The following is a 15,887-nucleotide window of genomic DNA, read 5'->3' on the forward strand; positions in this document are numbered from 1 at the left end:
AGAGCAAAAATCTGCTTTCACATGTGTTTCCGTTTAATACCACAAATATGTGGTATTAAACGGAAGCAAACAACAAATTGCCTTTTTGAATAAATTGGAATATTCTTCTTTTAAGTCACACCAAAACTCGTTTAATGAACCTTCATTAAATTTAACTTTTATTTGTCTGTTTGATGTCAGGTCGATGAGATTTTATATTCTGAAGTAGATGGTTCCTCTGGTTTCTCTTTAATATTGAAAACGTAATAATTATTGTCATCTTTTAGTAGAGGAAAGTATTCATTTAATGCCACATTTATTGATTTTATCAATAAATGTGGCATTAATTGCAAATAATTTCTTTTCAAATTTTTTCATGAATTTCACAGTTTAATTGCTATAAAAAAAATCACAAAATGATTGCAATGCAAAACAACACCGATCTATCACCTGCTCATACACTGCACCCCACCCCACTACAGACAATTTCATAGGGGATATGACTCAACTAGTGATGGGAGAATCTAATGAAAGTTTCAATTTATTCATCCACTTGACTCAAGATATTTTATTGAAATTTTTGAAACTTTATTTAAATAAAGTTTTCATACATATTTTAATTCATCAATTAGAACTCAAAAAATAATTTTATTATAGAACCCTAGGGTTCTGCAGAACACAAGTTGGGAACTGTTGCTCCAAAATTTTCCACTCTGGAATGGAAACATGGCTAGTTAGAAATTGCAAGTTAATGTTAAGAGCACTGACATGTATGCACTAACCAGAAGAAAAATTTAGTCACTTGAATTTTTAGGGAATAAAGAACTATTGAAGAGTCCAGAAGTAACTATCAATGCAACAACAACAACAGGAAACACGTTTTAGGAGAGTGGTGGTAAATGCATTCACACACTAAAGAAATTTAAATGATGATATGTTAGATATATCTAGAAAGTCCAATGAAAGTACAGTATTCAATAGCTGTAGTAGTTGTATAATAGTAGCAATAATAATAATAATAATAACAACAACAATCACAATAATAATAACTGATTTAAAGAAATGTTACACACCTCTCATACTGCAGTTCTTCATCTATACTAAAAAAGTGTGTCTGAAGTGTTGATCGTGGTTTGGTTGTAGTGCGAAGAGTTGCAAAATACAAGCGACCTAGAAAATAATGAAAATTTTTGAAAAGGATATGCTTAATTAGAAATTAAACTAAAAGTAGTATAATTGAAAATAAAACAATCCTAGTTTTGTACTAATGTTAGAGAATTTCAGACATATACGTAGTAAGACTTGTCACTAGAGGCCACTCAATCACTATCATATCATTACCCTAAACTTAACCAATGCTTTTCACATTCCCAATGCCTTCTGGCAATGCATTTCAGTCGCTCATCATTTGCAGCATAAAATATCCACTTCTCCTAAAACAACTTGCACACATTGATCTTATACAATGTTCAGGAAGGGTCTCTCTTTCTTTCCTTCTTCACTCTATGAATAATCTCTTCTGCATTAATCTAGTAACCTCAAAGTGGCATGAATGTCTCTATCATATCACATTTCTTCATCCTATCCATCAAGCTCTGCAATTTACACTCACTCAACATTTTTTCATGAAGAATACTGCAAAATCCTGGTTGCCTTAATTACTCATCTCTGGAACCAACCCAGAGTTTCCTCATTAATGCAAAAATCAAGTGATCAAATTTGTACAGAACAATCCACATAATGGTTATAAAGGGAAATTACAACGTTATTGCCTCTACATGTTTGCATCTTCCATATATATTATGTCATCTAAATAATAAAACTGTTAACTATCACCTCAGGGAAAAAAAAAACTCCCTTAGAATTCCTTTGGTTTTACTCACTTTGGTTATTCATACTGTACTCTTCATTTCCTTACTATGTTCATCAAATTTCTAGTCTGCACCTTTATTTCTCATAGATATGATGATAGCCTCTCATCTTATACCTCTTTTAAGATAGCCAGCCTGGTTGACAGTGTCTGTTTAAGTGCTCCACTTACAAAGAGTAGATCTGAATCTCTCTTTTGTCTTAAGTAGCTCAGTCAGTATCGATGAAGCCCTTTGGTTGAAAAGATATGGGCTTGAATTCTATCTAGGATGTAAAGGCCCTTTATAAGGGCTTTTCCTGAGGGCGAGTTAGCCAGTGTCATATGAAGGCTGTCCTCCAGAAAACTTGGGTTTTTTACCCTGAAAAATAGGCAAAACAGAGAGAGAGAGCACATACATATACAATTAACAGACAATATACACAATAATTTGCACATAATTCTAAATAACTCAACCCATTTCAGACTCCATAACTTTTTTTCCAGTTCCTGATGAATTTCACTGTTTTCACTCCTACCTTATGTATTTACCTAACCTATGATACATTATATGATTGCGGGGGGGGGGGGGGGGGGGGGAGTTCTGATAAACACCTAGAACAAAACTTCATTAATTTTATGTCGTTTTATATATCCTAAAAGAAAAAGAACAAATTATTATGAGGAGATGGTGCAGAACATTAGTAGAGTGGAAGTGAAGGAAGCCTAATAGCAGGTCTGTGGAATGAACCTTATGAGAACAGGTTGAAGATTTGTGGGTTGCAAAAATTGGTCAATAGGCAGAAAAGGGAAGGGGTGATATGATTGAGACATTCAAATTACTGAAGGGGTTTCTATAAGATTAATCCAGAAGATATTTTTGAGAACAGGGCTGGTGGTGGGAGGACTAGGGGCCATACATGGAAGCTGGGCAAGAATGTGGTTAGCAGGGGTGTTAGAGCTAGGTTTTTTACTTGGAGAGTGGGGTGAATGAGTGGAATAAGCTGCCCGAGTCTGTTGTGGGTGCTATGACTGTGAATGAGTTCAAGGCAAGGTATGATAGATACTGTGTGAATGTTGAATAGTTGTTCTTGACATGATGTTAGGGCCTCCCTCGATGAGTCTGTAGACTCCTTGGAGTTGCCCGGAATAATAATAATAATTACAATTTGATGAAACTGATATAACCACAAGATTCTTTCTTGTGGTTATATCAGTTGCTTTAATATCCTTTTTGTTCTAAGTGTTTATCAAAACTTTACAGACACCCCCCCATAAAGAAAAGATTGTTCAGTTGTGTATCTCTGCATTAGTTTTAATCTGATTATGGAGTTTTTCATCATCTTTTGCCTTATAGTTCACATGACTGTTTGGCAGAAATCCACCTATGCCAAGCTACCTCCCAAATTAGTACTTCGAAATTGCTCTCAACTATCAACACTGACAGTACAATCACAGTTATATTCTTTGAGACTATCATTTTATTAGAATATTACCATTTATACTGAGATACTTTTAATAAAATAAAATGGCATATCATCTTACAATTTATGCTCTTATATGTCTGGTGAGAAAACAGTGATAAACAACAGCAGTTACTTACAAAGTTTTTCCACTTGGTCAAAGAAATAACTTATATTCATATTTTAACCCTTTACCTAAAAGTAAGTTAACAAAGTTTGCACATGAAAGATCTTTATGACTAAGATACTTTTATAAGAGGCTGCTGAATTGGTTCATTATTCCATAATTGCAATATTTCATAATGCACAGCACACTTCCTTTCAGACATATATATCACTATGCATTATAGAAAGTCAGAAAGGTACTGAGATTAAAAGGAAGGTACTGAAATTAAAATCAACACAAAAGTCATATTTTCCACATAAGTAGTAAAATGATAATATTATTTTAATAATAATACCATATTATTAAAATATTTTGGATCAGAGGTAGTTGTAGAAAGCTTTTCTGTGACTACAAAGTTAATTATACGAGAGAAAATATTATATTCTTGTTTTACTCTTTTATCCCAACATAAACAAAGTTTATGCATGACCTTTCTTCACTACTAGGCTACTTGTATACAGAGGTTGTTGACTACACATAATACCCAGCACTCACTTACAGACATGTATATTTCCATGTATTATGGAAAGGGCCACTATCCAGACAATATTGAAGATACTTCATGCAAACTGTTTGCTTATACATAGCTAAAGGATTAAAACAAGAATAAATTTATTATCTAGTAAAACTGATTTACACATTTGACTGCCGAGTACAAGATAATATGTAGTTGGTAGTATATATCAGGATTGCCAACAAGTTTGCATCCTAATATAAACTCAAAGATACAGAAAACAATACCAATTATCCCATTAGTGACAATAAGCATTATATTACGAACATGTATGATTTTCTTCTTTAAAAAAAAAAAAAGAGAATGCAAAATATGTCAATTAAAATATATGTAGTATTTATCTATATGCATCAAGGACAGAGAAAGATTTATCAATTGGCAAAATGTAGAAATAAGGCATCAAAGGACATCGTACATGTGAGACAGATCAAAGACTCTGGAGAAAGGGTATTAAGGAGGGATGTGGATATAAGAAACAGATGGAGAATATACTTTGAAGGGCTTTTGAATGAAGAAAATGCAAGCACTCACAGAGAAAATGGGGAGCCTTATGAGGGGATGGTGCAGAACATTAGTAGAGTGGAAGTGAAGGAAGCCATAAAGAATATGAAGAATGGAAAATCAGTGGGCCTTGACAGGATCCCAGTGGAGACATGGAAGGCACTGGGGGAAGAAGGAATTGACCTGCTATGGGAACTGTTAATAAAAGTTTGTCAACAGGAAAATATACCCAAGAAATGGAGGGAAAGTACTCTTATCCCCCATCTACAAGAGTAAAGGGGATGCACAAGACTGTAAGAATTAGAGAGGAATAAAGTTGATGTCCCACACAATGAAAATCCTAGAGAGGGATCTTGATGGAAGAATGAGGAAGGAGGTGGAGATTGCAAAAGAGCAATTTTGCTTCATGCCTGGTCGATCGACGACAGATGCTATCTTTGGGTTACGACAGATGATGGAAAAGTTTCAAGAGAAGCAATGGGAGCTACATCTGGTATTTATTGATCTGGAAAAAGCATATGATAGAGTGCCGAGGCAAGAAGTCTGGAGGTGTCTGAGGGAGAAGGTGGTACCAGAGAAATAATCAGGTTGGTGCAGGAGATGTACAGAAATGTGAAGACAAGAGTTCAAACCTGCCTGGGAGAGACAAAGTTTTCCAGTGACAGTTGGCTTGCATCCAGCAGCATTAAGTCCGTTCCTGTTTAATATTATGATGGAGGTGGTGACGGAGGAAGTGAGAAAAGATGTGCCTTGGACTATGTTGTATGCAGATGACATCGTGCTGTGTGCAGAATCAAGAGAAAAAGTGGCAGCTAAACTGGAAAGTACTGGAAGAGAGAGGTATGAGACTGAGCAGAGGTAAGACAGAGTATATGTGTTGCAAAGTGGATGGCAGCCAGGAGACAATCTAGAGCTGGAAGAAAATGTCATCAGGAAGGTCAGTGACTTTATATACTTTGATTCAACAATAAAAGAGGATGGTGAGACTGAGAAGGAAGTAGAATGCAGGATGGAGAAATTGGAGAGAGATGGCTGGGGTGCTATGCGATAAGAGAGTACCGATCAATCTTAAAGGCAAAATCTACAGGACAGTAGTGAGACCATGACATATGCTATGGGAAGTGTGGCCCTGAGGAAAAATAACATCAGGAGGTAGCGAAGATGAGAATGCTTGGGGGGGGGGGGGGGGGATGTGCAGTGTGACCAGAAAGGATCATCTGAGAAATGACTATATAAGGGGAACGGTGAAAGTTATGAACTTGAGAGCAAAGATACAGGAGGCAAGGTTGAGATGGTTTGGTCATGTGATGAGGACGGAGGAAGAGTGTGGGAAGAAAGGTCATGCAGATGGATGTGCAGGGGAAGAGGAAGTGCCGACGGCCAAAGAAGAGATGGAGGGAGATGGTGGAGGAGGACTTGAGGTTGAAGAACTTGGATGTGGCTAGAGCCCAAGACAGGAAAGTTGTGGAGGAGACTCACCACAAACAGCAACTTGGGGCAATGCTCCATCATGAGGCAGTGTATGTAGCAGTCATGTAAAATTGGTGATTTTTGTGTTTTATTGTGCTTTCTCGCTTAGAAAATTAATGTTTTATAGTATATTAGTGTACATTTTTGGACACAGTTAGCCTAGAGGGTTCGCGCTTCGCAACCATATGCCTGGGGAAGGAGTGTCCCAGGTTCGATTCCCATCGAAGACGTGAAGAACTTGAGGATCTTCCTCAGGCATAGCCAAGTTAGCCGGTCTTGGGCACGGGCAGCAGGGTTTTTTTTTGCCAGTTTATCTGACATTTTTCATCCCACAAGCAGGCAAACCAGCCCCGTGAACATGCGCTTCTACAGCCAAAAAATATATCCCCCCCCCAGCGGCAGAGTAAAAATGCTCAAGAAAGAAGGCTTACCCCACTAAAGAGGATATTGAAAATGATTTAACTCCCAAAATTGCACAGTTAAAGCAGATTATTAGACAGACAACACAGGAATTACAGAAATATGGGCGGCATTTAAAAGAACATAGGGAGGTTAAATTAAAAATAAGTTAATGATGCCAAGAAATTATATTCTTGGATTAATACTTTATCCAAGTGTAAGCAAACAAAGTTTGTGCCTGCAGTAATTTCAGGACTGTGCAACTTGTATACAGAACAGGGTTGTCAGATGAACCGATTAACCGGGATTGTCCCAATTGCCTCAAATCCCGATGTCCCAAATAGACCTTCGGGACGCTTCAAAATATTGGAAAGTTTTCGAAATCCGCTTTCGCCGAACTAAAGAAATTTTAACGGTGTACAGAAATTTTTAGCAGTGTTTGTGTATATTATTATGATTTAACCGTGCACCTGTCTCATTTCGTGATGTTATGTGGAGGGGGGGGTGGACTTGCAGTGATCACGTACATTTAAACAACAGTGTTCGACCACGAGCCAGGGTATATGCATTTAGTTCTGTTGACTGTTGATTTATTTACTTTATTTTATTTTGTTTTCTTATGTAAGTTAAGTTATTATTATTTTAAAACTTGATCATTAGAAATTACTTGAAATATATATTGTTTGAAATTAATGTTTCTAATTACATTATTTTTAGCCCTACTGAAAATACCAACAAGAAAATGCAAATTTTCAGACAAGTATAATGAAAATTATCCTTTTATCAAAAGAAGGTTTTATCAGAATATGAAGGTTTTTGTAAACACTGTAACAGTTATTTAAGTATAAATCACGGGGGAATTGCCGATATAAAAGATCATATAAAAAAGAGAAACATCAATCCAATGTAACATGATGGGTTAGGAGATGTGCTTTGCATTAAGGGTAAATATTAAGAATAGTGATCAGAGCTTATCTACCTTTACCACGACTTGCAGGTGCAAACTTCACTTATTTGTCTGTTTGCTTACTTGGGAAATGGAGTAAAACCAGGTTTAAAATAGCTTAATATCTTTAACATTTAATAAATTTAGTTTAATCCTTTATCCAAGTGTGAGCAAACAAAGTTTGTGCCTGAAAGTATCTTCAGGACTGGGGTAAGGTGGTACAACACCACCTTACTTAATGCATAACATTAGACATATCCGCAAGGAGATGTGTTTTGCATTATAGGAGATACTGAGACAGGAGTGTTGGTAGCTTGCTCCACCTTTGCAACGAGTTGCCCTGGTGTTGTACCACCTTACCCCAGTCCTGAAGATACTTTCAGGTGCAAACTTTGTTTGCTCACACTTGGATAAAGGATTAAACTAAATTTATTATACTCTAACCAAGTGAAAAATAAACTTTCAACATCTTTAACATTTATTATACCCAAGGTAAAATGCTTTCTACAAGGCTCTATTGAAAATGGCCAAATCTAATGATAAGTTCAAAAAGAAAGATTAATATTTTAATTAAAATAAAGGATAACTAATATTAGTTTTGTGATTTTTAAATAGTTAAAATAAGCCCATGGTATTATTTCTTATAGTTATAATTTAAAAAAATGTTTTTGTGATTTTCTTTTCTTTAAATTTTGTGTTATACTTGATTCAAGTAACTTGAATCAAGTATACAGAATAACTTGAATATCTAATATTTTATATTTATCACTGATTCTTTTAGTTGAGTTGTAAGATCTTTATAGACCAAAGAATATTTATATTTGTTACTGTGATTTTTTTGGTTGAATTGTAGAATCTTTATAAAACAAAGAATGTTTTATTTGTCTCTGTGATTTTTTTTTCTAGTTGAGTTGTATTATCTTTATAAAATAAAGAATCTCGTGACTATGATATTTGTAGTTCATTTGTAGAAAGGAGTTTTTTTTTTTTTTTTGGTTGTCAAAATCGTTGATCCGGTTTGACAATCAAGAAATCTGACAACCCTAATATAGAAAGTAATGACTTCACATCACTTGCCTTAGTAGAAACTGAATTATGATGGGAGAAATAGTAAGAATCTGTGTGAAGAGCAACAAATGTTATGTAACTGTGTTAATACTTGTAGATAAGCTTATACACTGGTTGTACATACTTCTAATTTTTTAGGAAATGACAACATAAACTAAATTATTAATTATAAAAACTTTAACTACCTATATTTCGGCAATATTACATTGCTATCTTCAGGTATCACAAAACAATGATATGTGCACACAGGCACTCACACTAAGCAAATGAGGCTGAAGAAAGGCAACTAAAATCAGTCCTAGGAGGTGTCCCCTAGCAGGCTAAATTGTTTAGTCTTGGTCATTGGTCGCTTCCCAAATTTGCGGCAGTCTCATGGACCCAAATTTGTTAAGGTTAGGGAAGTTTTTCAGGGCTGAGGCTGATTCAAGGAATAATCCTTCCTTCTTGTACTTGCTGAGGTGTAATAAAGTGGCCTTCCAGCATATTCTGTGGTGGGTGGCCAATGCATGGTCAGCAAGTCCTGAGTGACTGTGTTAGTAGAACCAAATGTAGTCCTTGTGTTTGAATATCCTGATATTGGCTGCCCTGCCTGTTTGGCTGTAGAACAGCTTGCAGCTGCAAGGGACTTGGTATACTCCAGGTAAATCTAGGGGAAGTGGCTGATCTTTGGTGGAGTGGATAAGAGATGCCAATTTCTTATGTGGTTTGTAACTAGTTGCGAGATATTTTCTTAGGATTTTTGTTAGATTTTTGGATGTACCCAAATATACGGAATGTGATAGATTTAGAGTAATCTCTGCTATGAAGGGAGAGAGGTTGTGGTTAAATGGTTTTAATTTTTTTTTTTTTTTGGAGGTTATAGCCATTGGCTAAGGTGTTAAGGATATGGTTAAGTTCAGTAGTCAGGGCATTGTTATATGAACTGATTAATTCTGCCCTAACTACTGAACTTAACCATATCCTTAACACCTTCTCACCCAATGGCTACAACCCCAAAAAATATTAAAACCAGTTAACCATACCTCCCCCCCCCCCCCTCTTCTAGCAGAGATTACGTGCTATGAAGCATGTAATATATCTGGGGTACGTCCAAAAAAACTAAAAAACATCCTAAGAAAATATGTCACAACATGTTACAAACCATATAAGAAATTGGCATTTCTTATCAGCTCCACCATAGACCAGCCACTTCCCCTAGACTTACCTGGAATATACCAATAGAGCCACTTTGGACTTACTGACCATACATTGGCCAACCATCACAGAATATGCTGGAAGAAGGTCACTTTATTATAACACAGCAAGTACAAGTATGAAAGATTATTTCTTGAATCAGCCTCAGCTTTGAAAAACTTTCCAAACCTCAAAAAATGTGGGTGTATGAGACTGCTCAAAATTTGAGAAGCACACATTCTAAGATCATCAGCCCAATAGCCAAGACAAACCAATACAGCCCACTAGTGGACATGTTTTAGGACTCTAGGACTAACTTCAGTTGCATTTCTTCAGCCTCATTTGCTTAGTGTGAGTGCCTGCATGCATGCACATATCATTGTTTGTGATCCCTGAAGATGGCAATGTAACATTGCTGAAATATAGGTAGTCACTAAAGTTTTTATAATTAATAATTTAATTTATGTTGTCATTTCCTAAAAAATTAGAACTGTTAAGAACTTTTATTGCTAAAAGACCATAAGATATAATGATAAAATATACAAAGAGCCAACAAGTTTCACTAGCCACTGTCTAGCATTTTCAAGGCTGTACTGGTGTGAAAACAAATGCATCAAGTTACATGAAAAACATACACTTGAGTAGCAACTGCTAGGCTGCTACATTTGATAATTCGCGTTTGATGGCGTGCATGTGCTCAAACGCTTCAGTCAGAATCCGGTACATGACCACGTGTTGTGTACTTTTTTGCATATTGTAGTTCTGTTAAAACTGAGAGAAATGATGAGATTTTTCCATATGTCTTTAAGAATAATACCTTGATTTCTATTTAAATTATTGCCTGTGTGTAGCACCACAGCTGCTTCTTTGAAAGTTCTGTGTCTGTGGTCATTCTCGATGTAAGGCATAGAACTGTTTTTCCAATCTATAACGTGATTTGATGTTGAGAAATGATGAGCTAAACCAGATGTGATGATTCTATTGTGATTGACATCCCCCACATGTTCTTTCTGTCTTATTTCAAAACTTCTAGAAGTCTGACCAATGTAAGAAAGGCCACACGTGCATGGAATTTCATATGCTCCAGGAAATTTGAAGAAAGGTACCTCATCTTTGGGTGATCTTAAGATTTGTCAGATCGTGGCAGTTGGTTTAAAAACCACTCTGATGTTATGAGCTTTTAACATTCTCGCCAATTTTGTGGAAACTGAATTAATATATGGAATGACAGCTGTGGACACATATTGTGACACCGTAACACGTTGTTGGAGGTTGACTTTAAAGCAATTTGTTTAAAATGTTAGAAGGGTATCCATTCAGAGATAGAGTGTTAGCTATTTGTGACTGTTCTATCTGTACATCTGCTTCTTTCGAAATAGACCTTAAGGCTCTATTATGGAGGATATGAATGATGCTGTATTTTTGTGATCTATGATGGTTGGACGAATAATGTAGATATCTACCTGTATCTGTGGGTTTCTTGTAAATGGACAGTTGGATGTTGTTATCTTCTCTCCTCACGAGGATGTCAAGAAAAGGTAGTTCTCTGTTCTTCTCCAGTTCCACAGTGAATTTGATCTTATTGTGTAGCAAGTTGATTTTATTAAGAAACACGAAAAAGTTTTCCATGGTGTCCTTCCAGATGATAAACACGTCATCGACATATCTCCACCAAATCAACGGTTTTGGTGAAATGGTGGAAAGAATATCCTTTTCAAGTTTTTCCGTAAAAAAGTCTGCACATGGTGGTGACAGGGGGCTACCCATGGCTAGACCTTCCGATTGTTTGTATACTATGTTGTTTACTTTGAAGAAATTTGATTTCAGGCAATGATGAAACAACTGTGTGATGTCTTGAGGGAAGAGATCTTTAAGAATGTTGACCACCTCTACAATCGGTGCATTAGTGAATAAGGACACTACATCAAGACTAGCCATAATGTCCGTTTCTGATATTTTGATACTCTTGATTTTTTTCACAAAATGTTGAGAGTTTTTAATGTAGGTATCTGTGTGTCTAATTGTTCCTTTTATTAAATTTGCCAGATGCTTTGCTAGTAAGTACGTAGTTGAGGATCTTCCATCAACTATTGGACGAAGAGATACGTTTTCTTTGTGAATCTTGGGTGCCCCATAAAGGCGTGGAGTAATAGGATGTAAGGATTTAAGTTGTTTTTTTTAGTTCATCCAACCAACCAGTCATATTGCGGATAAGGGCATTAGTCTCTTTAATCATCAAGTAATCATCATGAGTAATCATCAAAATGATTACTCATGATGGGATTTTTATCTAAGACATGGTAAGTGGAACTGCCTACTAGTAACAAGTTAATCTTATTAAAGTAATCTTTCGAGTTGAGAATGACCGTTGAATTTCCTTTATCGTCTTTGGTTATTATAATGTCTTTGTTGTTCCGTAAATTGCGGATAGCTTTCTTATCATAAGGAGTAATATTACGTATTGGTAGTTTTTCTGAAGCAAGAATAATCGTACTATTGAACCTAATAGCATTTGCTGTAGCCTCTGGAAGAGGAAAAAGACTTTTTTCTATCCCACACATGAAATCCATTTTAGGAATAAAATTAAGGGAGATGGCAAAGTTGAAACCCTTTTTTAGGATTTCTGATTCATGATTAGAAAGCCTGTAATCTGAAAAGTTGAAAATTACTTTGTTATTAGGGAGACCGTGGTACGACTGGAATTTTTTCTTATGAAAAACCTCGAATTTTTTAATTTGTGAGAATTTACTCGCTCTGAAAGTTTTTTCATAGCTACGATGTAAAACGTGATCTATGATATTCCAAGTTGTGTAGTCCAAACTGTTAGATATGTCATCAAACTGCTCTCTACACTTTGCATCAAAAATGTTAAGCTCATACCTGGTATGTTGTATCCTTTCTCTTATTAGCGCTAACGAAGTCTTCTGGTATATTCTTTTGCTGTTGTAGATTGGATATGTCCTTTTACTACTAAGAACTTCGGGATGACAGCGAAATTTCTACATCTCTTCAGAAATGTAAGGTGGTTTAGTAACTTAGCTTTTTTGCATTTGTTCTTCTCAAAGCACCGAACTTTATGTTTCATTTGTGAACTTAAATTGTACATATTTGGTCTAATGTATTAAAATTAAGAACTATTTCCACCATTTCACCTAAACCGTCGATTTGGTGGAGATATGTCGATGACGTGTTCATCATCTGGAAGGACACCATGAAAAACCTTCTCGTGTTTCTTAATAAAATCAACTCACTACACAATAAGATCAAATTCACTATGGAACTGGAGAAGAACAAAGAACTACCTTTTCTTGACATCCTCGTGAGGAGAGAAGATAACAATATCCAACTGTCCATTTACAAGAAACCCACAAATACAGGTAGATATCTACATTATTCTAACATTTTAACATACTTCTAACATTTTAAACAAATCGCTATTTAAAAGTCAACCTCCAACAACGTGTTATAGTGTCCCAATATGTGTCCACAGCTGTCATTCCATATATTAATTCAGTTTCACAAAATTGGCGAGAATGTTAAAAGCTCATAACATCAGAGTGGTTTTTAAACCAACTGCCATGATCAGACAAATCTTAAGATCACCCAAAGATGAGGTACCTTTCTTCAAATTTCCTGGAGTATATGAAATTCCATGCATGTGTGACCTTTCTTACATTGGTCAGACTTCTAGAAGTTTTGAAATAAGACAGAAGGAACATGTGGGGGATGTCAATCACAATATAATCATCACATCTGGTTTAGCTCTTCATTTCTCAACATCAAATCATGTTATAGATTGGAAAAACAGTTCTATGCCTTACATCGAGAATGACCACAGACACAGAACTTTCAAAGAAGCAGCTGTGGTGCTACACACAGGCAATAATTTAAATAGAAATCACGGTATTATTCTTAAAGACATATGGAAAAATCTCATCATTTCTCTCAGTTTTAACAGAACTACAATATGCAAAAAAGTACACAACACGTGGTCATGTACCGGATTCTGACTGAAGCGTTTGAACGCATGCACGCCATCAAACACAAATTACCAAATGTAGTGGCCTAGCAGTTACTACTCAAGTGTATGTTTTTCATGTAACTTGATGCATTTGTTTTCAACATTTGTTTTCAACCAGAACAGCCTTGAAAATGCTAGACAGTGGCTAGTGAAACTTGTTGGCTCTTTGTATATTTCATCATTATATCTTATGGTCTTTTAGCAATAAAAGTTCTTAATTTTAATACATCAGACCAAATATGTACAATTTAAATTAGAACTGTGGTAATATCTAGAATGGGAATGATGGGAATGAATGATATCGTGGAAATGATTATGAGGAAGGAACAATTTTGAGTTTGTCCTATTAGAACATAACAAGCAAAGCATGTCTGCATAAGTAAGACACTAGATAATAGATATCTGCAAATTGTCCAAATATGTCATGCAGAGTAGAGTCGACAGTATACAAAAAAAAACATGGCAGTAACTTATTGTCTGTATAGGAATGAAGAGTATCAGAAAAAACTGGGTTTGTTGCCTTGATTAATACATTGGGAACTCACATTGCAGGCATAAGTGATACCAGGATATCAGAAGCAGACATACTAACTGGTATAGATGTAAAGGGTACAGTATTTTTACAAAGGATAGACAGAACAGGAGGGGGGGGAGAGTGTGCAGCTAATGATATTGGATGACTTGAATTTAGTGTTAGCAATGAGAACCTATGACTGTAATACTAGTAACAGTTTTTCATGTGGCAGTGTATTAAAGATGACAAGAAATTATATTTTGGTTTCATCCTTTATTGAAGCATAAGCAAACAAAGTTTGTGCATGAAGTCACTTCACGACTGAGCTACTTCTATATAAAGGTTAATGAGTTGACATCAATTACCTCAGTATCCCATAATGCAATGCACATATCCTTGAGGACATGTATAATGCTATGCATAATGGGTAGGGCCACTACCCAAACAAGTTTTGACCTTTATTGAAGTCTTGGTATTATTTCTAGGGAGCCAGACCTAGAAGTGATACCAAGATTGAAGTAATGAAAACTCATATTTTCATATACAAGTAGCCAAATCTGCTTTGGTCATCTGGTATGAGGTGGAGTCTAACAAGATCAAATACATAGAGGTATGTTGTTACAGACCTAATAGTTCAGTTGCTAGTGATGGAGAAATGCATCACCAAGCAAAGATGATGGGTGAGAAATGGGTAATCATAATTGGGACTTCAATTATCCAAACATTAATTGGGAAGAAGTAAAATCTCATGAGAAGAATGAAACTGACTTTGAGTTGTTGCAAGACAACTTCTTCAAGCATGTCACAGAAGAAACTTTAGGTCAAGGAGGATTAGATTTGATTATAGTGTCAGATGGGTTTCAGTTAAAGATGTAAATATTCTGCATTCAGTTGGTAACAGTGATCATGCTGTACTCATTTGGGAAGTAACTAAGTTTATTAATGTTCCATTCAGGAAAGGTTACATGATGAACCAGAAAGCAAAGCAGGAAATTATGACCAACTGAGGAGTATGTTTGGTTCTGTGCAATGGTTTCAGTTGTTGGATAGGAAGAATATGCCAGTGCATGGGAAGCATTGAAACAATAGTTAAAAAAATTCAATATCAGAATGTGTCCCTAGAGTTAGAAGAATAAATAAGATAGGAGTGAAATTGAATGTGTAATCTTATTAAGGAAGAAATTCATAAGAAAAGAATGATGTGGAATGAATACTATATGCATAAGGATCACGTCCATTATAAAAATTATAAGGAGGCGAGAAGAGTCAACTGTTGTATGGAAAGCTAAGTCTGAGTGTGAAAAGAAACTGGCTCTGCAAGCTAAAAACAACCTAAAAGAATTCTATCATTATGATGCAAGTAAAAGAATGAATATGAAAGAATAACTACTGAATGCAGAAAAGATTGTTCAATTAATGAGTGTGCGTGCGTGCGTGCTAAAAGCTATCAACCTGGTGTATGCAGCAATGAGCTCACTGCTACCTTTTCGCTGTATGAAGAAACTCAGGTGTATGAGAAAGAGGTACTGGAGTAGCTGCACAAACTGAATAAGAATTCTGCAATTGGGACCGATGGGCTAACAGCTGAACTGGCTATTCCTTTGACCTGATTATATAATTTGAGTTTCAGAACAGAGAAGATTCCACATGAGTGGAAGGAATGTATGATAATCCCATTGCACAATGGCAAAGACTGATGGATCCAACTAACGACCTATCAGTGTCTCTGGAATGATGGTGAAGTTCTAGAAAAGTTGGCTAGAGCTTGCATTCAGAAATGGGTGACAGAGAATCTTAACTTTGCAATGAACAGCATGGGTTAACTTA

General features: G+C 35.8%; 1 protein-coding gene across 2 annotated transcripts in view; it reads right to left on the bottom strand.

Moving 5' to 3' along the window:
* LOC150093032 (dual specificity protein phosphatase CDC14A-like) overlaps positions 1–15,887 on the bottom strand; it is a 382,808-nt gene that overhangs the window by 350,498 nt on the left and 16,423 nt on the right. For both annotated transcript variants that reach the window (XM_090413766.1, XM_090413767.1), the window contains exon 2: positions 1,053–1,149. In XM_090413766.1, coding sequence (XP_090269892.1) covers positions 1,053–1,149 — 97 coding nt within the window. The remainder of the gene's footprint in view (positions 1–1,052; positions 1,150–15,887) is intronic.

This window comes from Typopeltis vanoorti, chromosome 24, assembly GCF_054136105.1.
Source record: "Typopeltis vanoorti isolate ZY-2024b chromosome 24, IOZ_Tvanoo_1.0, whole genome shotgun sequence".
NCBI classification, from domain to species: Eukaryota; Metazoa; Arthropoda; class Arachnida; order Uropygi; family Thelyphonidae; genus Typopeltis; species Typopeltis vanoorti.